General features: G+C 37.0%; 1 protein-coding gene and 1 long non-coding RNA gene across 3 annotated transcripts; one reads left to right on the forward strand and one right to left on the reverse strand.

The window, feature by feature from the left end:
* Positions 1–6004: 6004 nt before the first annotated feature.
* On the reverse strand, positions 6005–27216 carry LOC124219067 (uncharacterized). Of its 2 annotated transcripts, none has more exons than XM_046626195.2 (5): positions 25653–26802; positions 25369–25571; positions 9191–9330; positions 8782–9111; positions 6005–6348 (listed from the first exon to the last, which is right to left on the reverse strand). In XM_046626195.2, the coding sequence occupies exons 1-5, from the start codon at positions 26015–26017 to the stop codon at positions 6202–6204; spliced, it is 1185 nt and encodes a 394-aa protein (XP_046482151.1). In that variant the 5' UTR covers positions 26018–26802; the 3' UTR covers positions 6005–6201. The 2 variants fall into 2 exon arrangements, with proteins under 2 accessions (XP_046482151.1, XP_068992253.1); XM_069136152.1 differs by lacking the exon at positions 6005–6348 and adding an exon at positions 26830–27216 and having other exon boundaries at positions 6359–9111; positions 25653–26328.
* LOC124219068 (uncharacterized) lies at positions 19612–23727 on the forward strand. Its single transcript, XR_006883312.2, has 5 exons — positions 19612–19804; positions 19869–20024; positions 20265–20384; positions 20929–21324; positions 23198–23727. It is a non-coding gene; the product is annotated as an uncharacterized lncRNA (long non-coding RNA).
* Positions 27217–27834: the final 618 nt, after the last annotated feature.

The raw sequence follows: 27834 nt of genomic DNA on the forward strand, positions 1-27834 counted from the left end.
CCACCTAAGAGAAGCATGATCTGTACGTATCAAAAATCTCCTACCGTACAGATAATGATGAAAATGAACCACGGTCTTAACAACAGCTAAAAGTTCTCTACGAGTGACACAATAATTCCTCTCGGTTTTACTCAGAACTCTGCTGAAATAGCTTATCACTCTCTCCTGACCTCCCTGAATTTGTGACAGAACCCCGCCTATTCCTGAAAGAGAGGCGTCCGTATCTAAAATAAAAGGAAGTTCGACCTCTGGATAGACTAAAATCGGCGAAGAAGTAAGATTTTTTTTTAATTTCTTGAAAGCTTCTTCGCATTCCGGGGTCCAGTCAAAAGGAATCTTGATTCCGGTTAAGTGATGGAGAGATTTAGATATACTAGCGAAACCTTTTACAAATCTTCTGTAATAAGTACAAAGACCTAAAAAGCTTTGTACTTGCTCTTTATTTTTAAGTGTCTGCCAAGAAGAAACCTTTTCGATTTTGGATTGGTCGGTCTTCACACCTTGAGCTGAGACGATGTGTCTGAGGAAGCCTACTTCTTTCTGGAATAAATGGCATTTTTTCAGGCTCATTTTTAGGTCTGCTTGCTTCAGCCTGGCGAAAACTTGTTTGAGATTTTGAACTTCTTCAAAGTTCTTGCCAAAGACGATTATACCGTCTAAATAAACGAGGCATATTTTGCCAGTGAGCCCATGGAGAACAGCTTTCATCATTCGTTCAACGGTAGCCGGGGCATTACTTAAGCCGAAAGGCATGACCTTGAACTGCCATAATTCTCCTGAACCCGTGACAAAAGCTGTTTTTTCTTTGTCTAGAGGATCCATTTCGACCTGCCAGTATCCACTCTGAAGATCTATGGTGTTGAACCAAGTTGCACCAGCTATCAGGTCGAGTGTCTCGTCGATTCTGGGTAGAGGGTAAGAATCTTTCTTCGTTATGTCATTCAGTTTCCTGTAATCGATACAAAATCGTTTGGATCCGTCCTTCTTGTTAACAAGGGCGATTGGTGAGGCCCAGGGGCTAGACGATGGTTCGATGACATCGTTCGTTAGCATGTCTTCCACGAGCTTCTTCACCTCTTCTCGGGCGTTGAGAGCGAGTCTTCGAGGAGCTTGTTTTATTGGTGAACTCTCTCCGACGTCGATCTTGTGCTTGACGGAAGTACATCGGCCCTTATCGCCACTATTCTTGGCAAAAGAATCCACAAACTGTAATAAAAGAGATCTAACCGATTCTGACTGAGCTGGTTTTAACGAAATCGAAGATTTCTCAACAAGGCTCTGTAAATGTGAAGGAAAATGTTGTTGAAAATCATCCTCTGAAAGTTCTATTTCCCGAATTCTAGGAGGAGTCCAATACATTCCATTCCTATTTGTACAAAGAGTTATTTTGCGATTATTTGAAGCTAGTGAATTTCTCTTGGTCGAGATAACACAGTTATGAGCTGTAAGAAAGTCTATTCCCAAAATACCTCCATCCTCTATATCTGCTATAAAAACCTTATGTGGAGAGTCGATACACCCAAAAAGGTTAATTTGGACAGTAGCCTGTCTCAAAACCGGGGTCGTCTCTCCAGTGACTGTTCGCAGGGATAAAGAGGGAACAATCTGGTCATCGGATTTAAAGAGATCCGATCGAACTACGGTTACTTCCGCGCCGGTGTCTATTACCCAGAGACAATCGACGCCATTTACAGTACCGCGCACGTAAAGACCAGACTGTCGTAGACTTCTAATTAAAAACTGTTCTCTAAGAGGGCTTTCACTCTAAACAATCTGCGATGATTTTCGCCCCGACAAATCATCTGAAATTAGTTTTTTGGACGAGTTCCTGTTGAAGAGCTCGATTGAGGATTTCCTTCCCTAATTTCTATATCTTTTTTTCGCCAGTTATAGGAGTTCGGATTCGAATTTTGCATCGGTTCTCCAGTAATTTTCTTCAGCAACAAACAATGGTTGGCGTTATGTCCAACTTTCTTACAAAATAAACAAGATAAGACAGTTTGATCTGTCGTGACTGCGCTTTTGATTTCGCGTTTGTTATTCTGGTTTTGAAAAGAACCCCGATTTCTTCGTTTAAAATTATGATTTCTATTTTTATTTCTATAATTTTGTGTCTTGGTCTTTTCCGAGCGCCCTTGTTCTCGTTTTTCTGAGGTTTCTTTGGTCACCTCAATTTGACGAAGTTTGCCTGACCCAAAATATTGCTTTCGCATGGCCTCCACCTCGAGAGCTTTGGCCGTTGCCTCTCGCAGGAAAGTTAAACCTGATGTTCCAACAGCCATTTTGATTTCCGGATCGCTAATTGCGTTTAGAAAAGCTTGAGTCGCTAGTAAATTACGAGACAGCTCGTGATCCGGTAAAGCTACACGAGAAAGCCGTTCAATATCTTGGCTAAGTGATGCGAGGTCTTCGTCTCGTCCTTGTCTTCTGGTCTGTAATTGAGCTGTGTACAGTTCCGTCAGATGGTCGCTTCCGTATCTCAATTTAAGCGCGGAGCTAAGTTTATCATAATCGGAAATCTCTTCTTCTGACAATGCTGTCAATACATTTAAAGCGGGAGTTCGAAGGTAAGAGGCAAGGCTGTGAGCCTTCATGGCGGAGTCCCACTGATTATGTTTTGTTATTGTATTGAATTGTCTCTTATACTCAGCCCATGGAATTTTTCCATCAAAAACAGGCGGTTTTAGAGAACAAAAAGATTTCTCGAATATTTGAGAAGAAACCCCAGGAATTCTTGAATTATTTAATTGATTCATACGAGAATAACGTAGCTGAACGTGAGACGAAGGCTCGGCAAAGCCAACCTCGTTTTCTACCCTTGATCTACAAATTAGGGAATTGTCTATCTCCCTAATAAAAGGCACAGACCTTGAGTTGTGAACATCCTGGGATTGCCCTGGATGTTGGACTTCCCGAACAGCGGGAGAGGGAATAGGAGAGGGAAGCGGAGTAGCAACTCTGGAACCCCGAAGAGTGACGCCCGGTTCTCCAGAGCCGTTCACCTGATGGACAGCCTGAAGAGCCGCTACAGTTGTCGGGAACAGGTCGTGTAGACTGGTTTCCGAACGTTCCTGTGCCGCACGATCTAATCTCCGCTGTTCCTGTTCTCTTTTTTGTTGTTCTTGAAGCAGCTGGACAAGTTGTTGTTGATGACGTTCGGTGGCTTCGTGTTGTTGGTTCATTAATCTCAGGAGATCGATTTGAGAGAATAAGGCCACCGAAGGTACGGGAAAAGGGTCCACTGAAGGTGTCGAAATTGTCTCGGAAACCCGCGGATTTTCTATGATGGAAGGTTCTTCTCTGCCACTTTCCCTTCGACGAGAGCGTGTCATACGACTATTGCTGATAGTTAATAAAGTTTCACGCACCGAAATGACTCGATTAAAACTCTTTATCCCACTTCTGACACCAGTGTAACGTGCCTGGACGTTACGGAAATAAATATGGATTCATGAGTTTGATCATCAAGACAAAATCAAAGGCGTAAATAAAATGCTGAGAAAGAGCTTTAATTGCAGGGTACGTGTTTCTGGTTTGAAGTCTGAAACAAGACTGTGTTTATAATAATGTTGGTTGACGCAGCAACCTTATTCTTTTTAAAGACATAAAAGGTTTATAAACGTCTTTTATCTATGATGACTACTAGATCATTAAAAGATGGTAAGATGGGTGATTTCACCCTTTGTTACAGTATCAATGGATAGAACAAATCCCGAGACTATGCAAACACCTGTGGAAGATTTCTTGAAAAAATTCCAAGCACAACTGGAATCGCTGGTGACACGGAAACTTATTGCTCAGCAGCAGTCCGCTTATTATTCGGTAAAAAAGAACAATTGGAACCAGGAGAATGTTCAGTGGTCGGGTGCGGGTAAAAAATCAGAAAAACCAAAACTCAGAATGGTCAAAATTCCAAACATAAATATATCGAAAACTCACAATCATGAAAGAACAAATTGGTGAATCTTCATTAAGCCAGAAATAATGGAAATAGAATATAAAAATATCGAAATTTGCAGTTATAGAATTTAAAATGCACAACTGGTGAAAATTCTGAAAGGACATTAGCAGAATGAAGTAAATGCGATTGCTCATAAACATAAATAAATAACTTCCCATCGGAAGCGTAAGATTCCAACATGTAAACATTCATCTACATACATTCTTACATCGGGTGCTCAAGAGACGAAAACTTTCTATTCACACATACCAAGCACAAGAAAACAAATTTGAACTCACTGGTGATGAGAGGAATTAACGACAACAGAATCAGGGCGGCTAGGTGGTCTAGTGGAGTAAGGCTCCGGTCAAGCATCTCTAGATACCAGGTTCGATTCCTGGCTCCGTCGTTAATTTTTCGACATCACCAATTTTTCAAATTTATATCTCCCAACAATGAATTTTCTCGTAACTAATGATACTGCACATCCGCATATGCTTTATTTGACGGCTTTGACCGTCTTGCGCGTGCTTCCCATCGGAAGCGTAACATCCCAACATGTAAACATTCATCTAGATACATTCTTACATCGGGTGCTCAAGAGACGAAAACTGTCTATTCATAAATAAATAACCTTCAGATGGATCATAAAGTAGAATTTTCATCTATTTGAATTCATAAATGCGAAGGATCAAGAATCAGAACGGTTAGAACTCCGAGTAGTAATCTCATAAAAGGCTCAGAATATAAAATTGCTGTATATCAGAATCGTCAGAATGAAGAATCGCAATATATCAGAAGAGTCTTTAACTCATATTATATTAGGAGCCAAGGAATATAAGTTTATGATATCAAAAGTCGTATTCAATCTTTTAATGAGATAAAAATATTGCAAATGAAAAGATACGCCCGATGCACCTGCTTAAAATTCGAGATTCTCACACTCCTATCTGATTGTGAGTTAACCATTTTATGCACACATCTTTTCTTACATGCGATTCACTCTAAATTTTGCCTACCTGGGATGTTGGGGTTGCTGATTACGAATCCGAACTCGATGTCTTATAATACAAGATGGCGGATCCTATATGGCGGATGAGAATTCTAAGTTATTTGATTTTGATAAAACTTAGTATGGAATGGTTTCTAACACTCTAAAGGGCTAACCCAACAGCTTTAACAACTCAAAGTTGTCCATTTGCATTGCGTTCTTTCTTCTTTATTAAGTATTGAGTAAAGAATTTGTTTGATTCTGTTTATAAAACATTTTACAAGTCAAAATAGATTAGTTGGATAGAGTCGGAATGTGAAATTCTGGTGATAAGTCATTTATACGGTTACTTTCGGAATACCGATCTTTCAGAATTGTACTATTCTGAATAATGACCCTTCTACATTCTGGATATTTGTTTTCCATCGTTTCTAGATGATGAAGTTCTAACTTTTATTTTTATAATATTTGGACATTTGAGAATATGAAACTTTCTACAAATTCATTCTCTAGAATATCGACTCTATACATTATTAAATTCTGCATCTCTGAATTCTTGGATTAACGATCTCTGAAGTAAGTGGGTTCGGATAATAGAGCCCTCTACTAAATACATTTTAGGTAAACTGCAGATTTTTATTGGGCACCATTCGGGACTTAAAATTTCTGTTAGTATCTGTTCTCATATTTGTTATTCGAGTTTATTAGATTCGGAATTCTGGCTACTCTGATTTTTGGTTTTTCTGATTTCTTACCCCCACCCCTATCGATCGGCCATGTTGGACCCGCCATTTTAAATTTTACAAATTTGACTTCAGATTTGTGGTCAGCGACCTCGAAAACATAAAATTTCGAAATTTCGTTAAAGTCTCAACCTTGGTGTACTTTTGCCGACTTTTTCGGTGATTCCGACCACTGTGCAGCACCAAATAATTATATCCAACAATTATATGGTAATTCATAGAATGTATGGGATAGGTGAGATAATAAAAGTTCGGTATTTGTATTACAGATGTAAGTAATATAATGTTAATTGTTAATTAAAATTCTTAATAATTATACAACAACCAACTGTATATTATTTACATCAGTATTTCTTATACCAGACTACATACTTAAAATAATCAGTATACCCTTCATAAGCTGCATGTATAACAAAAAACAGATTATCGAATTTATTTATATTTTAATAGCAACTTCGATTGGTGATTTCGATTCATAACTATAATATTTGTAATATAGAATGAAGGAAAAATGTATATACGGGTAACTATTGCTGCCGCCGCTCATTACGATGTCTATGACCAGCAACTCTCACTGCTTTAATTCTGTCGCTCCCACGACGAAGCCAGTCAGCGATCCTTTCTTCAACGCTTTTGATTTTTGTTCCCTCAAATGCGTCACTCACGCGTAATATCTGAGAAAGTTTATGAATACACATTATTCGTATGATATCCCCACACGTGGTAGCTTTTTCACGTCGAGCAGTACAACAAAAAGTTTTAACAAATAAAAAGTACGTTTATATATGAGAGGTAAATTTTAAAATTTTTGGCGTCCCTTTGTCTCCGAGGGTCCAAACGACTCGTACAATGTCCTAGCATCCGACGGAAGCTCAGGGTGACTGAATTTCTGCAACCCTACCAAAAGATCATTCACAACGGATTGAAGTAGCTTGTTTTGGATTGTCCAATAGGCAAGAGAAATTTTAAGATCACTATTTGGATAATTGATAGTCAATTGAGCTGGGAACTCCATACGAATGCCAGTGTCAATCGAGGTTGGTGGCCTCTCACCGACTAAAAAATAAACGTGTGCCTTGAATTGCCTGAACCTAAGCTATAACCTAAACGTATAAATACCTATATACTTATAAATATAGAAAAAAGGCGATGATCATAGAAATTATACAATACTTACGTCGATAGTATTATGCCACTTAAACGAGATATTTAGTTGGCATGAATAGTACTTTTTCTCTCCAAATCAGACAATGTTTTGCTGTATTAATATATTTATAGCGGTTTGCTAACGTTTGCGTGTAGACAATTTTTAGTCATCTCTTCAATGGCATTTATTGTTAAATAAACTGTTGTAAGTATCCCGCCAAAATGGGATATAGCATATAGCTGGCAGAATAGCGCTGTCAAAAGATACTTTCTAGGCAACTTTCATACTCATAAATTAGTTCACGATAAATTAATAACTTTCTGATGACTTCAAAAATCCATCTATTGGACGAAATAAGATTTCGGACAACAGATTCCCTCATTACTTAAGAAACCATAAAACACTACCGTTAAGGCAACAGCAGAACAGATGTCGATTTAAAGGCGTGCAGTAGTTATCTTACGGTAATGTCCGACAGGCAACCTCAAACCGATGATTTAAAGTTACCGATAAGACATTATTGCTACTGGAGTAGGCTCCTTCCTGGTAGATTTCATGCACGCTTTGACTTGGTCACAGTAGGATTGGTTAGGATGTCGCAACCATCATAGCGATAAGACGACTAACTAACGTTATCTACATGGAGTCACAATTGTCAGCTTATAGATACCTAATTATACATGTACTACCTTGGGCTACGAAATGTTATCTCAAAAAAGATATCTTCATGGCATCCTTCGAACAATAACATATAGACACTTCCAAATTGTGATATACGTACGTTTAGACAACTATTAACCCAACTCGTTTAGTTATGGTGACTTTTTCAGTAACTATAATATATTCAATGATAACAATACGTTCCATCTTCGAGTTGCCTTTTTGTTCACAAATTTGAAAGTCGGAAAGCTAACTTTTGAAATGCATCGTATAGACGTCTGTTAAACATTTGTGTTACTTGGGTTCATTCATCCAATACCGGCAAAAAAATATATTTTGAATTTCAACAGCATTATCGGTTTGTAAAGCGATGTAACCCTTTAAATTTAATTACCAATAATCTGAAGATGCAATTCAGCAAAACTGCACTATAACGAATTTTGGACAAATGATAGTTTTGGATGATATATAATAAGCGGGTCAACGAAAAACGGCAACGGGTAGTACAGAAATATTTGAAATGCGTATCTCGCTTATTCAAATTTGGATGAAACTTTCGGTTAGTAAAAAATTGCTCGATAAACATCAGAGTAATAATGTCACCAGGTAGATCACAAATTTGCATGAATTGAAACAATTTCTCAGGTACAAATGTATTGTCACATTTAATACGATATAAAAACTTGTTACACGTCGTCACATTTTGAGGTATAATAACATGCATATCAATACGAAGGAGATAAAATCAGGTGACATAAACTCGCCGTTTTTTGGGTTTCAGTAAAATTTGGTAAACCGTTGTGGATATGATGCAGAGTCCCATGCTACCAAATATTGCATAAAATATATAGTAGTACCAAAATCCGTCCCACTCGGCGTGAAAGTACCATACAGTTGTAAAGCATGTATTTTGTATCATAACAAATGTGTAGTAAGCAAATAACCACTTATCAGCATATTTGAATTTAATTTTATACTCTATTACAGCGACAATGTAAACCAAGCCTAACCAAAGATTTATGAAAAATGTTGCAGCCGTGTAGTCCTTGGCGAGGTAAAATAAATGAGCTAGCATAATGAGGTAGTGGACACCCAGCACCGCAAACAATGTCCCAGGGTAAAATTCGTAAAACACAGCTATGGAAAATATACGAGGCGCGATGAATAAAAACCACCATAGAGAACCTATTGCTCTGCCCATAGGATCGTCTTCGTCTAGACCTTTTTGTGAATATCTTCTTTGAGGCAGTTTCAAACTCGTAGATTTATTAAGGCCAATACCCGTTGCATCTGTACTCACTGGCCTGATCAACGACTCGTGTCCATAATTTTTATCCTCGTTTTTTGGTACGGAATCTGGCCGAGGTGGAGCCGGCATTTTAGGTACTTCTAGAGGCGTAACAATGGTAACACCTCTCAAAGGTGTAGGAGGAGGTGTGACGTGTGCATTTTTTGGAGGTAAGGGTGGTGTCGTAGATATCTGTCGAGTCAAAAGTCGATCATCAGGAATTGACTCCCTAGTGTCTGTTTCTGTTGTGTTTTCGGCAGCGTTAAGAACTTCAGTCTTCCCATCTGTTTCTAATAACGTTGTCGATTCCATAGGTTCTTGGTTTGCAAAGTCTCGAAGCTCCTACGATTTGAGAAAACAGACAATTAGAGTAATAAATTAGTCTAATAGAGAATCTTCCATTATTTCATTTCTTGTTTACCTGCTCACGGTACTTCTTCAGCCACATTGCCCACATTAATTTCCTACCATTTATTCTTTGGCTCTCAAACCTTTGGAAAGACATTGTTTGAATGGAGAGCACCACGATTGACATGAAAATGCTCAATATTTGCACCACGACTGTAACAGAAATTAAGATGGCCATGAAGGGAAAGAAAAATAAATTCATTGATGATGTGAAGAACAGGTAGAGGAAGTGCGGGTACCTCGAACGCTCGGTATATCCTCAGACACTTGAAGTATGCAACGATAGAGACAAAAATATAAACAAAGCGACACATCTCAACTTGTATATACGCATTACGCACACGCTAAGACGGGTCGCTTTGTTTACGCTATTGACTATTGTTGCATACTTCAAGTGTCCGAGGATACCCGCCGTCCGCGGCTACCTACACTTCCCCTATTGTTGCACGACTGATATTGCAATCATCGATGCAAAATCGTCATATCAATCGTCACCTTTCGGCTTAAGTTACATGCAGTACAAACTGTTATGCAAGTTGAACTAGCTTTTAACCCTTATGACGATAAGTAGTACTTGCTACTTCATACTACATGACCTTGGTCATTATACCGTGTGTCGACGAGGACAGTGCGCACCTTATGCGCGTGCGTCAAGTCCTTCGAATTTTATTGGCCGACAGTTACCGCCTGATTAAGCAGCCGACGCAATGCTAATCGCGAATATCCCTAGGGAGCTCACCGTGACCTGTGGGCAACTGCTGTCGGTGTTGGTACGAAAAATCGAAGAACCGAAGTATAATAAATCAGATGCACGTTAATCGTGTCAATCAAATCGTCGGATTTCTTCAACGGTCAATTTATCACTGTAATCAGAAAGTCATTAGTAACAAAATACTTGACCAAAACTTCGCGCTTCCCTTGTGAACATAACCTCTTCCGAGTTCCTGACAGTCGCCATTGGCATTGCGTCGGCTGCTCAATCATGCGGTAATTGTCAGCCAGTAAGATTCAAACGACTTGACGCACGTGCATAAGGTGCGCACTTTCCTCATGGACACACGGTAAAATAAAAAGATTAGCGGATGTGAACACTGATGTGTCGACAACACGATTCGGCGTTACAACATTTTTTCACACATCATAAGCTAATATTAAATTAGAAAAAAAACAATACGTCTATGCCTAGAACGGAAGAAAAATAGCACTCACAATCAGCTGGAGTAACGACTAGCTGATCATATTTCCTGACACTACAGAGACATTCCCATTTTTCCGTTAGTTGAATAACAATTCTCATTTAACAGATACATCTATCCAATTGTTATGTGTACTTTCAAACCCTAATTGCTTGATGTATAATTTTTTCCACGTTTCTTAACCCAATTCTCGACGGGAAAAATGTCCGGGTATTAAGGGGTAATATCACTGTAAGAACTAAAGAAAAGTGCTTTTTTGATCACTTTTTTTGGATGGAAGAATAAGATAATAATATTTAAGGAAGTTATTAGGCATATATTTAAGTATAATACAAAAAATTAATATCCGCAAATATTCAACAATGGCGATACTAGAGCCATTTTCGTAAGACACGTTGAATTCTGTGGCACGTAGAATAACTGGTCCTAATATGAATTTAGAAAAAAAACTGCCTAATCTACATGTACTAAAAATATTGATTTTTGTGTAATTGGTGTGTATTTGAATGAGAATGTTCAATTTTCGACCACAGAAAAGGCACTTATTGATTAATAAATAATGTTTAAATTAACTTATTGAAAATCCCTCACGTATTTGGGTAGCTATTAATATGTAGATTCAGGGTGGCCACCCGTCTGGAAAACCGGGAAAACCGGGAAATGTCAGGGAATTTTGTATGTCAGGGAAAAGTCAGGGAAATGTCAGGGAATTTTTTGGTTGGTCAGGGACTTTTTATAGAACTCACGGATTTCAAAAGCCTTGTCCATAAAATTGAGATGCTATCACCGCATCATCACAATTTTTATTCTCTTCTTATTGACGATTATAAGCTTAGTTGTCGATTGTCACATGAATTCAGTAGTACGAGCAGACATCGGTTTGATTTATCTATGGCCGTCACTGCGTGTGGAGACGCACGTTCACCGACGCCTAATAGTCTAGAAAAAACGAAGCCTCAATTTTTTGGCGATAACTCAAAAAGTAAAAGCGCTAGCCAAAATTTTAAAAAGATTCTTAAAGAGGAGGAAATTTCCAATGAAAAAATACGAGCACCCGGAATTCTATCTTCAGTATTAGTAATTTTAATTTAACGCTGAACACAGGGCTCTGCGCAACTGTTACGGCATAGACGCGCCGCGTCTAGACAGTACACCGCATAAGATAATTGTTTTGCTGTATTAGATATCAATTTAAAAATTTGGATAAATTGTGGTGTATTCTTAACACTTAAAAGAAAAATGTCCCGTTGGAAAAAAATTTGTAAGTTTATTTTTCAAAAAGTTACACATTCGTTAATTAGTCATAATTCTTCGAACCTCGATTTTCGTTGCAAACAGCATAAATGTTCAAATAATAGCTCTAAAAATATTTCGCTTCTTGGAGCCCCTTCTTAAATATGTACTTAACACGACCACAGAAATGGAAATTTTAATTTTTTGTCAACTTTCAAAAATCATAATGAACGGAATAAACAACTTTTAAAAACTTTTATAACTTTCATATATTTGGCCATACTTTACCTAGGTTACTATAGTTTTTAGTGATTTCTGCACAAATTGTTCATCAAAATGTTGGGGAAAAATAATGATTTTAGACAGGGAAAACCGGGAAATGTCAGGGAATTCCGTGAGCGGAATTGAGTGGCCACCCTGAGATTGAATGCTTATTTTTTTTTTTTACAAATTTAAATTTGCACCAGGTACCATGCGGTGCCGCATGTCTTGCGAGAATGGCTCCAGTGAGGCCATTTCTGAATATTTGTTGGTAATAATTTTTTGTATCATGTCATCATCTTGTTTTTCCCGCCTTCCCAAAAAAATGGTGCACTTTTTAGGTTGTTATAGTGGTGTTACTCCTTAACACTGAGCAACTCCTGTTCATAGAAACCGCCAGCGATAGGTTCATTCTGGTAGTCTTTGAGTTTGTACGTTACTAGGGTGGTATTTGCTATTTGACTGATCATGAATGTTTCTGGCGTCGAATTGGGAGTACAACCTTTCTCGAAAACGTTTTTCAATTTTCTGATTCATAATTTATTACCAGTTTTAAACACTGACGATTTGGTAGGTACCGCTTGAAGCCCCCCGTACGCTTGACGTAATAATAGCCTTTCGTTCACACTGATGACATACTTTGGTTTCATTCGTATTTTTCAGATTTTTAATATTGTGAATGCATAAAATAGAAGTACTCGCTGAAAATCGACTTCTCTAATTCTTCATTTGTGAATTATATCTTTAACGGATAGAAGTGATTCATTCGGAAATGAACATTCACTGCATCACAATTCAGAAATTAACTGGTAGATATTAATTGAATAATCAGAATCTTCTAGCTTTTTCTGAAATATCATCGTAAAAACGGAATGAATCCTAAAAAAATGTTCAATGTGATTTGTTTGAATAAAAAATCAACCTACACGAAAATTTTGGTGAAATATGTTACAGGTTGATTTATAAACAACACATTCGTCCTAAGAAAACCCGTTTTCTCAACTCTATTCGTTTATGAATGATGGAAGCTGAACAATTTCATGAAAGAACTTCCAGGAGCATGTAAAGTACGCAAGTTCGAATTTTTTAATATCCTATTTTCAGGTAAAATATCTAGGGCAAATGTGTTCATAAGCCGCCAACTTCCCCCCCCCCCCCCCCCCCCCCCCCCTAGATCCTGCGCTGTCAGCTGCCGTCCAAACACGTCGACCCTTATCTCGCATATGATTGAAAAAGCGATGAGTTTGCTAATAGGTAATTCTCGCTTCCCGAAATTCTTGGAGAATCGACATTATTTCGTTGTTGTGACTTGTATTTCCAATTGCTTGAGATGCCATAAGCAAGCGATGACGTTCTACTGACTCGTTGGCGTCGTTCCAGAAAATATAATGTGTTTTGACACATGGTCAAGTAATCCAAGTCTGAGGTAGCAAAACAGCGTTGCCCGTACGCTTCAACGTCTGTGACAATACATCTTTGCCTGCTTCGAAATATTGGGCAGCGCTGCAATCAAATTCATACTTGAATTTTGAGTTACGAGCGTTTTGGATAGGCTCATTGGCGCTGTAGTATTTTCTATGAGCATTGGTCGCGAGGATATTTTTGTATTTCTCCTTGTCGTCGGAGGTAACGTGAGCGCTATCCGGCATCTTTTTAAACAACAACTCCAACAGTACCTTGGTTTCTGGATACCACATATCGCCTATGGGAATGCATCCATGCTCAAAGCGTATCGGTGAGTCACCAACTATCAGTCCGGCAGTAGAAAGATCCTGCACCCCGTACACAATGTCCAAATCGTTCTATTTTTGTTTATCGTCAAACATCTCAAGAGATTCATCTTCTAATTCCATGAATGATTCTACGAAAGTTTCATCCTCTTCGTCTTCTGCAGCAGTTTCATAAGAATCTGCTGCATCAGATTCGATTTCGTTCTTCTGCTCATATTTCATTTCATCTTTCATTTCTTCCAACACTTCTTTGACTGTTTGTTTACCTAAATCCCAAGAATTCGTTGTCGCAATGTAATGGGAAACAAGTTGAAGCCTGCAATGGAGATTTTACTGAGCAGTGTAATTTCATATGTCTATATGATACATTTTCGATCTGAAGAGCAAGTCAAATTTGACGCAGACCTCTCGACAGCCATGTCAAAACTAGTCTGACGATTCCAAGAACTGTTAGTCTTCCTAGATTCCGAGAATCCGTAGTTGCAATCTAATGGTAAACAAGTTGAAACGTTCAAAGGTGATTTTACTCAGTCAGTGACATCATCGAAATTCCTAAGGAACAATTAGCAACCCATTGGAGGCAGGTATTTGGGGCCGAATGTGTGTCGTCATCGTTGAGAAACTTCTTACATGCGCTTATTCTGAGCGAACATGCTGCGAGTGATTACGGGGTTGAGCGGACTCGTACAAAGGATACAAAATAATGAAACCTGATACCTTTATCAACACTACAGATGTCGAAAACGACTCGTTACCCCCGCCTCGCCTGCCAAGTACGTATGCACATTCTACCTACACAAATTTCAAATTTCTCGCCGTTGCGCATGCGCGGTAGGTCGATTTGGGGACTACGAAGATTGTGGTGGCCCCGAACGCGGCTAGCCTAAGTACTGATGATATTGTAATTGATATCTAATCTGGTGGCTAAAAACCAATAAACTTTATTCCCCATCACAGTTCGGTTTCCAGAAGGATAAATCTTGCGCAGATAATCTCGCGATCCTGACTACTTCTATGTAACAATGTTTTCGTAGAAAGGCAAGCCTCTCAGCTCTTTTTCTTGATGTGAAAAGCGCATTCAATGAGGTAGTAGCACAAATGTACCGGAGAATCTTAAGTCCTTGAAACGACTTAAAAAATATAATCAGTTCATAAAAAATCTTAATTTTTTTTCGCAATATTTGCGTTTGGATTCCAAAGATCGTAAATCTTGTGTTGTAACTAAAGGCTTATCCCTAGGAAGTGTGTTAAGTCCCATTTTATACGTAATCTGTGCAAGACAAATTCTACTATCGTACAGAATGATGTAGAGAATCAGCAATTCCCTGATGATATCTCTCTATTTATTAAAAATAAAAATTTAGCCAATGCTATGATAAACTTACAACTCGCGGTTAACAATCTTGTTGCATATTTAGAAAAAACAGATCTAGAACTTGTTCCAGATAAATGCCAATTGGTCATTTTCAACACAAATAACATTAAAGTAAATCAACACAATCAAAATTGGCAGCACTACAGTCTCACCCTCTAATAAGGCTAAATTTCTAGGAACGGTTTTGAACAGAAAACTCAATCCGCGAGAGCACATTAACTATATCAATACTAAATGTAATATTACTGTTTGAATTCTCAGTTGCCTGCGGAAAACTTGATGGAGAGCCGATCCTAAAATGATGTTCCTTTTGTGTAAATCACTTACTATGTTCCGACGGGAACTGCACTTTCTTAATTTCTCCGTACCCAGATACACTTTTTGGCAAGATACAATAGATTCAAAACACTTCGTTAATAATTTGTATGGGATATAGACACAATACCCCTATTAATTTATTTGCAGGGGAGTCAAAAGTCCCTTACTTAAAATACAAAATTAGTTATTTATGCTTTGAATATGGATTAAATTCATGTCTTATAATAAAAAAAACCGTATTGTTAAAATCTCGAAGCCATTCATGGCCTATATGTTAATTTTCTTTTTGAAAACAATTATGCAAAACCACTAATTTTTGATTGTTATAAAAAAATATGGTTTCACAATTAACTTATCAAATAGTTTGATATGTTTTCTAAAGGACTCCGCAGAATCCTCATAGAAAGTGGGTCCGGATCTAATTGTCTGGATGTTCAATATGTTATAGTACTGTTACGGTTTCCCCCTTCGAATATGCATGTATTTATTTAATTAATCAAAATGAAGATCTGATGTTCCCTGACAACGAACGTCTTTTGGAATCAACGAGTAGCTTGTAAATTCCTGAAACAGACTCTAAAAACGACACACGTCTACGTGTACTTTTATCCGAAATAAACCGCCCCAGTCTTTTGAATTCTCCTGATTATTTATTTCGCCCACTTACGTAAGAGTACATATCCTCTCGATCAAAAGTTCTCATGGTCAGAAATCCGAAGAATCAGTAGTTTCTGAGGTATAGGCTTCGAAAAGGGATGTATGGATTTTTGGATATCTACGGATTAAGCGATTTTTACGAATTACAAAGCTTAAGGAAATACCTGACTTAGCCTCCATTTTCTCCACGGAATGCGTAGCGCTCACTTATTGTATGGACTTTATCGATCAGTACACATAACCACAAAGAGTTTCGTATTTTTACTGACTCTGAAAGCGTGCTTAAAGCTCTGAATAATAAAAAAAAAAAATGTAGAATCTGAATTCCCTTGATGACTGATTTGAGAAATAAGTAAGTCTTATTGTTAGCTTAAAATAGACGCAGAGATGGTCCTAATCTGAATCTCGTCGCATATCGGGATACCGAGTAAAGAAAACGCGAATCTAGATGCGAAAACTGCTGCTAAGGGTGGTAAACTTTTGAACATTCAATTACCTTCCACAGACCGAACATACAAATATACAACTATTTGTTATGAAGACTATGAACAGCTATTAATCTTAGTAGGTCAAAATAAAGAAGAATGGTACTTTAAGTATTTTCACAATAAAAAAAAAAACGAGAAATCGATTAAGATCAAGTTACGTCTTTAAATAATAACTTTCATAGGTGACATATCGTTGCCAGTGATTTACGGAAATGCGGAGAAAGCTGAAATACAATTGAATACGTTTTTTAGCAATGCACATTATATGGGAATGAAAGAATAACTGTGTAAAAAAATCTATGAAAACCCCAATTGTATGGGCTCCTAGCAGCGTTTCTGTCTACAATCAATCAAGGAGAATATCACACCTCCAGATCACAGATTCTATTCAAACATGTAAAGGTGATTATTTGGCCCAAAATATGAGGCCTCTGACGCACAGAACGATCCCACAGGGGTTTTGTCGCTCGACTCATTCAATAATATACCACTGAGGAGCCATTTATCCTCCTCTGCTACGGCTCTAAACTAATTCAACCAACTAGAGTGTATTATCAGAACTTTGTCAGCCGATTTACGAAACTTAATATTTGATGCACAAACTCAACATTCTTTAACTTTGACGCTACAGTAAGGCGTACCACTGTGCAGGAATAACGGGAATCAAGCCGATGTAAAGTTTAGTATCATACTAAAGAGATGTTTTAGCGTGACTCGGCTAATTATTCAGAAATAAAGTAAACTGAAGAACAACATAATAAAACAGCATTATAATATATAACTTCCAATTACATTGATTCACTTTCGAGATTATTCAGTCATATTATCAGATAATTGTACTGCGTTCGAGATACTCTAAGATGCTTTTTAGCATTTTCAAGCATTGGATACTCTCCACTAAACGCAAGTCATAGCCGATGACTGCAATACACTTGACATATAGTTGAACAATAGATCTCGAACGCTCCAATTTCGCAGTCAGTCCTCATTGCATTCTACGATAGGTGCGTGGGAAAAACAGCATTGACAGGACTAAAGTAAATATCACTAGTTGTGGTGTGAAGAAAATACCGGTGTATGTAAACCTGTAACTCTGGAAATAATCACACAGCAGTAATTTCTCTACTCTTACCACTTTTATGATAACGATACTTTTATCATAACCATTTGCACATCAAATAGATTGACTTTCACGATCAATATTTCCGACAGGTTCTACTTACCTAATGCAATGATTGAATGTGTGTGAACTTGGCCCAGCACTTTTCGAAATTAATATTTTTAAAAATTGTGCTGAGTTGTGCTCCTTTTGTGCTCACTTGTGCCGTAAAACTTGATCTCTCAACCTCGACAGTTTTCCAAGAATTTTGAAAAAACCAAATTACGACCAGCCCAGCACTTTTCGAATATCAACTTTTTTCAAATCGTGCTGAATTGTCCTCAATTTGTGCTAACTTGTGCCGTATTTAGTTTCCCCGAAAAAAAAAAAAATAAAAAAACATTTTAAAAAATAAAAAAAGATTAAAATTCATTACTTTTACTGAGTTGTGCTAGGCCAGGGCTCAAACTTTCGTCTATGACAAAACTCAGTCTCGACAACCTTTACCATTGTAAGAATGAATAATCCCCCGAGCGGTAACCAAAATTTCAAAAATCTCGATAATTTTGAGAAATTCGAAAATCTGCAACTTGTGCCGAATTGTGCTCGATTTGTGCTAACTTGTGCTATTTCAGCTGAAAAAAAAAGTATTTCAAAAATAATTTTACTTTCAGTTTTTTCTGCATTTTTTGTTTCCTTGCATTTGTGCCAAGTTGTCTGGCGAGGGGCCTCAATTTTTTAACAAGACTCGCGGAGACCGAAAGTTGTGAAAAATTCATTATTTCTTTAATGCATTACCGAATGTATTATGCATATTTTTCAATTGATTATAGCTGCTGTTACTAATTAATCAGGTAATGAATAATTGATGGTCAAAATTATATTTCACTAATTCGTTAATGGTTAATGAAATTTAAATCCATGATCCATTAATTATTTATTTAATGGATAATAGAACTTTAATCAAAGTGCAAAAGTCGACAATAAAATACGCTTCAATTTTATTTTATTCATAGATATTCTGCATCAAAATCTAAATTTTTGAGACTCGTGCGATTGTCGGTAGATAATTTGATCTACTTTTTAAATGCGAACGACAATACTCTTATTTAAGAATTGGCATTCAATAGATATTTATGTAGACCATTTTTTTAAAACTCTCGGACTTTCTGTAGTCGAGCGGGAAGAGGGCCAATTTAGATTTGGAAGAAGTTTGAGTCCTTGGTCTGCAAAACTCAGCAAAAGTAATACATTGCTATTTAAATTTTTCCTTTTTTTTTAGATTAGTAAATTATGTACCGAGGACGTAAAGTGAGTTTTTTAAGCCGAGGAAAAAATTCTATTGTCTAATTGAAATTTTTTTTTTAACCGCATACGACACCAGTAGGTACAAATTGAGCACAACTCAGCACAAGTGAGAAATTTTCGAATTTCTCGAAATTGTCGAGATTTTGGAAATGGTTGTCACTACTCGAGGGATTATTCAATCTTACAGGGGTAATGGCAGACCGAAGCGAGCTTTGTCTTAACCAAAAGATGGAGCCCTTGCCTAACACAACTCAGCACAAGTCATAGATTCTAATTTTTGATTTTTTAAAAATACATTAATTTTTTTTATTTTCGTTCAAATTTCTTTTCGAAACTGAAAACGGCACAAACGACCACAAATCGAGCACAACTCGGCAGAAGTGACAGATTTCCGAACGTCTCAAAATTATCGAGTTTTTTTTTATTGTTGGTAACTGCTAGGGAGATTATTCATTCTTACAAGGGTAAAGGTAGTCCGGAGCAAGTTCTTTCGAAGATAAAAGTTTGAGCCCTGGTCTAGCACAAGTCATAGATTCGACTTTTGGATTTTTTTAAAAAAAAATTATTTTTTTGATTTTTTGTTTTAATTTTTTTTTCGAAACCGAAAACGGCACAAGCCAGCACAAATCGAGCACAAATCGAGCACAAAACGGCACAAGTTGCAGACTTTCGAATTTCTCAAAATTATCGACATTTTTGAAATTTTGGTCACTGCTTGGGGGATTATTCATTCTTACAATGGTAAAGGTTGTCCGGAGCGAGTTTCGTCACACATAAAAGTTTGAGCTTTGGCCTAGCACAACTCAGCACATGTCATAGATTCGACTTTTGGATTTAAAAAAAAAGAATCATTTTTTTGATGTTTTGTTTGAATTTTTTTTCAAAAACGAAAAAGGCAAAGCGAGCACAATTCGAGGACAACTCAGCACAAGTCGCAGATCTTCGAATAACGGTACGGTAAGGTAAGAAAAGTTTGAGCCTTTCTCTAGCACGCCTCAGTAAAAGTAATAATTTTTTTTTTTTCAGGGAAACTAAATACGGCACAAGTTAGCACAAATTGAGCACAATTCAGCACGATTTGAAAAAAGTTGATATTCGAAAAGTGCTGGGCTGGTCGTAATTTGGTTTTTTCAAAATTCCTGGAAAACTGTCGAGGTTGAGATATCAAGTTTTACGACACAAGTGAGCACAAAAGGAGCACAACTCAGCACAATTTTTAAAAATATTAATTTCGAAAAGTGCTGGCCAAGTTCACACACATAATGATTGATCCTGTTAGCTTGTGTATGTTTGGTTAGGTTATGTTTATCAATCAAACGATTGCGTGTACGTCACAGCTCAATACAAAAATTTTAAGCGCCACAAAATCATCTATAGTGGTAAGCTTGAAAACAAATTTTTACCACTTTCATACGGTTACAGATATCGATCAATAAGAAGTGGTTCTGTGGTTTCTTCCCATAAAAGTATAAGAATACAGCAGAGGAGCTGTAAGCTTTCGTGCAAGCAGAAGTGTCTCCTTACTAGAGAAAGAAAATCAAGGTAACTGTGTAGAGCGTCTAATTGTATGTTATATATGCCGCTAGAGAAAGAAAGGTTTTCGTTCTCTTTCTCTTTGTAGCTAGGCGACACGTTCCGAGCCGCCTACCCTCCATCATGCTTATATAATACCTCTATGGTTGGCAACTATAGCGTAGTGCATTGGTCGAGATCTGTCGTGATCTGTCAGATACATAGGAGCTTGCTTTCTGATTCTAAATTGGTTGAAATAATTATCTAACCACTCCAGACTATCCTGTTCCGAACAAAAACAATAAAAATTAATTATAGATCAATAATAGTTTGTGGTTATTTCATGATGATTCGTAGTTTCTGTATTCGTCGAGCTGTCGCATAGAAACGGCGAAAGAACATAACCTCTCGAAATTAAACGTTGATATAAGTAAATTAACCAGACCCGGCTAGCATCATTGCATTAGATAAGTATATAATCTTCCGAAAATATTGACTATAAAAATAAACATTTTCAATATGGTTATTTATATAATTTTTCTTAGCGAAATTGATGCTCTGTGATTATTTGCAGGTTTTCGAATGCCACCGGTGAGAAAAGGATTATTGTCTTTACATTGAATGTGCAGTTACTGAGTATGTGGTGTAAACGTTAATAAGGAATTGCGTCAAATTAAAGATGTTCAACATTTATGAATGGAAATGAAAATTTGCGAGAAAAACAACGAAATGCATATGGCACAACCAATTGCCAGCGTCGGAATGAGGGCGTAGAAATAATTCAAGCCTGTTTGATACTTGTAAAGGACAATGGCGCAATATTTCAAAGAAATCCGAATCAAACAGACGCAATGCATCTATTAGCATAAGCATCATAAGCCAGCGTGATACAAAAATTCTCTTCAACTCTATTTTCCTCATTACTGAGTAGTGCGTGTTGGCCTTGCTGTGGCGTCAAAGTTGAAAAATGGTGAGTGTGCGCTTTCAATATTAATTTTGGTAGTTGGCTGACAAAGTTTCAGTAATATACTCGAGTTGGTTGAATTAGTTTAGAGCCGTAGCAGAGGACTGATAAATGGCTCGACAATGTTACATTATTGAATGAGTCAAGCAACTAAAAGCCTATGGATTTGTTCTGTGCATCAGGGGCTTCATATTTTGTCCAAGTAAACACCTTTATAAATTTGAACAGATTCTGTGATCCGAAGGTGTGATATTCTGCTTGTTAGTGTCCGTGTTTATTATTTTGATTTACGCCGCAAGGTGCACTTATGATGTCGGGATGTGATGTGAAACAAAGAAAAAAGCAGCTTCCGTCTCTTTTTTTTCCAAATGCGGCGCATGCGCCGTCGATCCTAGTTCAGACTACCATCACCACTGATAATTCTGTTCTTTGCAAGACCTATATGTAAGACTGTGCTCCTATGCACGGAACTCTATATACACTGGAATGCGCGCGATGGGAGTGGGGGCCGGTGAGAGCAAGTTAGTTGTTTCATACCTTCCGTACTTGTCGCACACATAACTGCGTTCTGTGCTGCAAATGTAAGTCAGGTGCTTTGACAGATCTTGGAAGTGCATCGAATTTAGATATTATCAGTGCATTATATGTATGTATAAGTCCTTATGAAACCAATGAAAGGGAAGAAAAGTATATAATAGATGTGAGAAGATATAATTCGAAATTGTTTTATTCAGTTCTCAGATATATTACTGTCTAATTATCTTTATACAAATGTAAATACGTGTCTCGGTAATTAATTCATGTTAAACTGGAATAGCTGTTTCATCTAAATAAAATTAATAAAAATATAACCAGGTTCAACTGTCAGCAACAGTTTATGCCGCGCTTGAAGCAAACACCCCAACACACCAGTCATTTGCTCTGACGGTCAATGTTTTATGCGAAATGGTCACCACATATTAGACAAGTGCAGAAGGTATAAAACACAACTATCTCTCTCTTATTGCTGGTCACTGCACTGAACATAGATCCGTGTGATGTAATATACCTATGTATACATCAGTTTGGGGACTTCTTGTATATCGCGAACCATATGATCAATATTAGAACCATGGCATTCATTTATAGACAGTAAGTGGGAAACCCTCGCGATCAAAAATTTCGATCAGTTTCCAGACCTGTATATAGGACAGGGTCCAAGCCCTACAAAAAGTTCTTAACAAACTGCATCTTGGATTTGGATTATAATGAAAGGTCGAATAAATTGAATCTTCCTTGACTAAAAATGAGAAGAGAAAAAGGCGACCAATTCCAATGGTTTATGCTTCTAACGGGTCACTATGATATGAATCAGAAGGAGTTTTTCAGGCTATCAAGGAACATGCAGCTATGAGACCATCGTCTAAAACTTGAGCGCAGTCCACTTATCAAAAATCATTCATCGAAAAACTTTATTAGTAATAGAGTGGTAGCAGTGTAGAAATCACTTCGAAGTGCGTTTATTGATGCAAGCGCAGTCAATCAATTTAAAAATAGGTTGAATGCTTGTCGCTATATGTGTACTCAAGAAAACTGGATCGGTCGGACAAGCTTTGCAAGTACTGACTATCAATCGAACTCAGTTATAGCTATTATAGCTTGCCAGCTCTTGTACAAGCTATTACAAATTCAGTAACTCGCTTTTGAATCAGGCGAATGGAGCAAAGGATCCGAGGGTTTATTTCGATAGCAGAATGACATTTAACAAACATCTTGACTACGTCGTCTACAAATCTGTTAGGAAGATCAACTTCGTCAAGCAGTTCTCTATATTATTCAAGAATGTTGTTACTTTCAGTACCTTATACTATTCACTCATTTTTCCTGATTTGCTTTATAGTTCAATTACCTAGAGGCCCCGGGCCTCTACTGCTCGACGGCAGTATGGAAGAACGGGACATCTCAAATTGTGCTAGAAAAACGTGACATTTCAGATTGCGCCAAAAAAAGGTGACATATAAAATTGTGCTAGAAGATCGTGACATCTCAGATTGTGCCAGAAAAATGTGACATCTCAAATTATACCAGAAGAACGTGATATCTTAAATTGAGAAAGAAGCAGAATGATTGTAGTGAATTGCTCCGACAGTTCAATCCTAATTACAATCAAGATTCCTGCTCACCTATTTATAGGCTTTTTGGTTGTGTAACGATAACGCTGATTGGCTGGACATGTATAATTCTACTTTGCCTTCTGTCTCTTGTTAGCCCCGCAAACTATTTTTGTATAATTGGTAGTTGCAAATGTACTCTTTTTTGTTTATTACTTCTAGTTTCCTTTCCCATATACCACTATGTAAACTGTTTTTGCTTTTCTTTTTTTATGAATGTAAAAGGGTGCTTTACCCGTTGAACAATAAATAAATAAATGAATAAATAAATGGCTATCAAGCTATTATACTAGTAAATGATTCTTTGGAACACGTACAGAATACTCAAACACCAAAACTTTTTACAAATTCATTCATTCTACGAAAACAAGGATTATCTTTCGAAATTGAACACATCAGTGAAATGGAAATGTAAGTTTTTAATTTAAGATTGTATATGATCAACCCAATCAGTGTAAGTGGGGGGTCGATTCGATCCAGGTCGGAATCGCAAACCCCCCCTCCTATTCTGAAACTAACCAAGAGGACAGGCGTGCACCCCTACTTCAAGAATCGTACTCTCAAGTAAAAATCTCACATTGAGTTTTGAGTCCCCACCCCCTTTCAGTCAGCCATAGCGAGCGGTCGAAATTCGGTTTGGGTTAATTTAACCGCTATCCCTACTCTTAACATTTACATTGTGACAGACAATAGTTTATAATTTTATATATTATTGCATAATTTTTTCTTTTTTTTTTTTTGTACTTTTTTGTAGAATGTCACTTGATATTATTCAAATTAAATATCGTGTGTACATGATTTAGATTGAAAAATGGCCAGACGCTTTGGGGGATAACTTGTATATTGTGTATATTTTCTATCAAAACCTCCTACATTCCTAAAAAAAATTCATGTATTCATAAAAAAATAAGTGTTCCAATTTCATAAAATTATCTTGTAATATTTTTTTATTGAAAGGCAGTTTTGATCTTTAATTTGCATTTTTACCCATTCCATTTCATACATTGGTCTCTGAATTTTTAATTTTTTAAGAATACTACGTTTTTTCACGAGTTTATGTACTTATTGTTATTTCTATGATAAATTTAAAAAACATTTTATGGCAAAAGTTCATCATGAAGTAGAAGCCTTAAGCGTGACACATGAATTTTTTCAGGTTTTCAAGAAGATGGTTTCGAGCCATTTTGAGCATGAGGTTGATTCACCTCACCGCCCCGCCCCACTTAAGTGGTGCAAAAAAGACGCTACAGCGATCGGATTAAATCTATATTAATGTATCTTGCTGAATTCCTGCGTATAGTCAAAGAAAAATCAATGTTAAATATATCTGAGGAACCGTTCAGTAATTCAAGTATAACGAGGAACATACTATTTTAACATACATGCTTTTTGTTCTTTGCTTAATATTATTCAACTGAATGATTCTATTGATAATCCAATCCACAAAATTTCAGGTTCATAGTAAAATGACCCACTAAACACAAAACAAAATATTTATTTGAAGTGTGTATATTCATATTTCACAATGAGATTTCATCTTTAAATCATATTTTTTACTGTTTGGCGATGGTTTGGTCGTGATGAGTGTATTTTTATTGATGAAATTAACTTTTTCGCTTAAAAGACGTTTTTCAAGCACTTATTTCACAAGCTAAAACTTTTAAAAACGTGCATTTATCAATCCAACTAGCTTCTGGTAGTATTAAAGAATTTGAAAAAATTTTAAAAACTCTTTTCCACTCAACAAAATGTATTCCCAAAGTTACAGGAATATCAGAACCATCAGATCGAGAACTGTCCTCAGAATTGAAAGAATGCCCCATTTACATTCTCACATGATTCAGTAACTTTGCCAATATGTAAATTCATAACAGACAATAATATAATTTTGAATACATACTTGACTGGTATGACCGCAAAACAGACTGTTGTCTAAAAAGGAGATGAGTCTGAAAGATCGACTGCGGGGCTGCTTGAAACCATGCTTGAAGAAAGAAATACAGTTCGATAGCTGCAGGCTTTGCGGCAATAGTCAGGGTTCTAGTTCTCTCAACACCCGAGAGCATTATCGCATCCACAGCCAACACTATCATACCGGCATACCTAAAAACATGCAACAATCAACTACAACGGGGATTTTAATTTTAGAATTAATCACAGCTTACGTATATTAACGACTTCTACCTGTACAACGCGAAAAGTGGAAACATAAACAACTGGCAAATCTGCAGTATGAACCATGTAATAACTCCTTTCGATATCTTCTCATCTTCGCTCATCCACCAGTCGGGCCTCGATACGGTCAACACAAAATAGGCAATCGCAGGTGCGTACATAATGGCAAGGGTGCAGCTGCCCCATATGGGATTGCTCTCCCTAAAGTGTTGTTCAACAACGACCAGATCAGCTGAGAAATGTACCAAGTAAATCGTGCAGTTTATCAACGTCGGTATCAAGAACACCAAGTAAATCTGTTCTGTTGATCGCAGGGGCATGCGCATGCAGTGAGTTGCCTTGGCCTGGCAAATTGGAGGCTCGTCATTCACCATCTCTGTCACTCCTATGCAATTCCGTATGCGATAACTACTTTCCGCAATCACTTGTCTCTCGTGTTTCTGTCAAGACGTTTTTTGCACTCATCGGTCGAGTACAAAGCATCAGCTGTCTATTTCACGGTACAAAATTCCCTGGCTACACTTGTTCAGTGCAATTTTATTATCTCAGGTGGATGAGTCAACTGTATAAAGTGAGTAATCATGGAAATTCGTGGCAACTATTACATAGTTGAACTCCAGAAGTTGGAAAAGAACTGATTGACGTTTTTTTTTAGAGCCGGTAGCGATCTTGTATCTGCGACTGGCTATACTCCGCGTGTAATTCAAATAAACAAAGAATGTATATTAATAGAAAAGAGTTCTGCAGCACACACATCACACTTTAAATATCAACAATGAGGATACGCAGATTGAATACCAGATATATACAGAAGGCTTGTAGCTCTTTTTGAAAGATACGTTGACATAATTTTTGGTACTAGGAAATAAATAACAGAAGACTGTGAAAATATTTCTTCTACAATGATAAATGCACTTTACTGACACTGTTGTAAAATTATGGTGGTTAGTCAGCTCCTGACAACAAAAAGATAAGTAGATAAGACTCCTACTACAGTGAGATAAGATTTGTGTAGGAACCCACAAGCTGGAAAGGTTCATTGATATGAAAGTTACAATAACGTGAAGATAGCAGCAAGCCATAGCATTGGTGTACAGGTATGGACTATACGTAATTACCACATACAGCAACACTGACATACATGTATAATCACGACCACGAAGCTGACAACGCCTACCATCCCTACCTTCCAATTTCAAGGCCAGCCTTTGGGCATGCCTCAGAATATAGCTGATTGAATCAGTCAGCCTATTCTGCTGATGAAAACAATAGAGTTATTCAACACATATTTCGGTGTCCGCTGGAGGCTTATGACCCGTAAAATACGTTTGCTCTTATAATTCAATTAGTTCAAAAACCACAAAAATCAATCCAAGCACGCCAGAAAACGTCTATCGGAGGAATCAACATTTTTTTTGTCGAGGAAATCAATTAAAACAAATAAGGGGCGGTGAAACAAAATAAAAACTATAAAAACTGTCAAAAAAAAATCACAAACAGTGTAACCAGTATCATAAAGTCACTGAAAAAATTTAAATAGATATAAGGAACTTGCGTTGAAGTCTTTGAAACTTTCTAATGGGAAGGAACTTCCTCGACTGCGGCACAACGAGTTTGGAATTCGATCTACTCGCAAACGAACTCCACAGTATTCATGAAATTTTAACATCAACTTGTTCTTAATAGAACCAATCAGCGAGCTTGTTTTAATTCCTGCCAACATTTTCACCAAAGGTGTAGAATCTCTTTAACTAAGAGCTACGTTGTCATGCTTGTCACAAAAATGATTAATAACATCAAATTGTAATTATTTTTACTTGTTCATATCTCGCAAGTTTTTTAGTGTGTATTGGAATTGTTTTATATGTGGAGCATTGCCTGAGGGATCGATCACAACTAGCACTTGAGATTTTAGATTTCCCCTAGAATTTTTCGTATGAAAGTACAAATCCAAATAGGTCCAAAAATTTTTACCCGCCCCAATTAGCAATATAATTTAATTTCATATTTCAAAGTGCTTATTTTCCTAGAAGTGCAATAAACTCAGAAAAATCTCATAAGATGTAACAACACTTTTGAGCCCTTGTCTAAAATAGACTTGTTACAAAAAAAGATATTTATGTTTTGAATAATAATTATAAATATTTATAAATTATAAATATTTCATTTCACAATATTTCCATTACTTTAT

The sequence above is a fragment of the Neodiprion pinetum genome, chromosome 5, assembly GCF_021155775.2.
Source record: "Neodiprion pinetum isolate iyNeoPine1 chromosome 5, iyNeoPine1.2, whole genome shotgun sequence".
Lineage (NCBI taxonomy): Eukaryota > Metazoa > Arthropoda > Insecta > Hymenoptera > Diprionidae > Neodiprion > Neodiprion pinetum.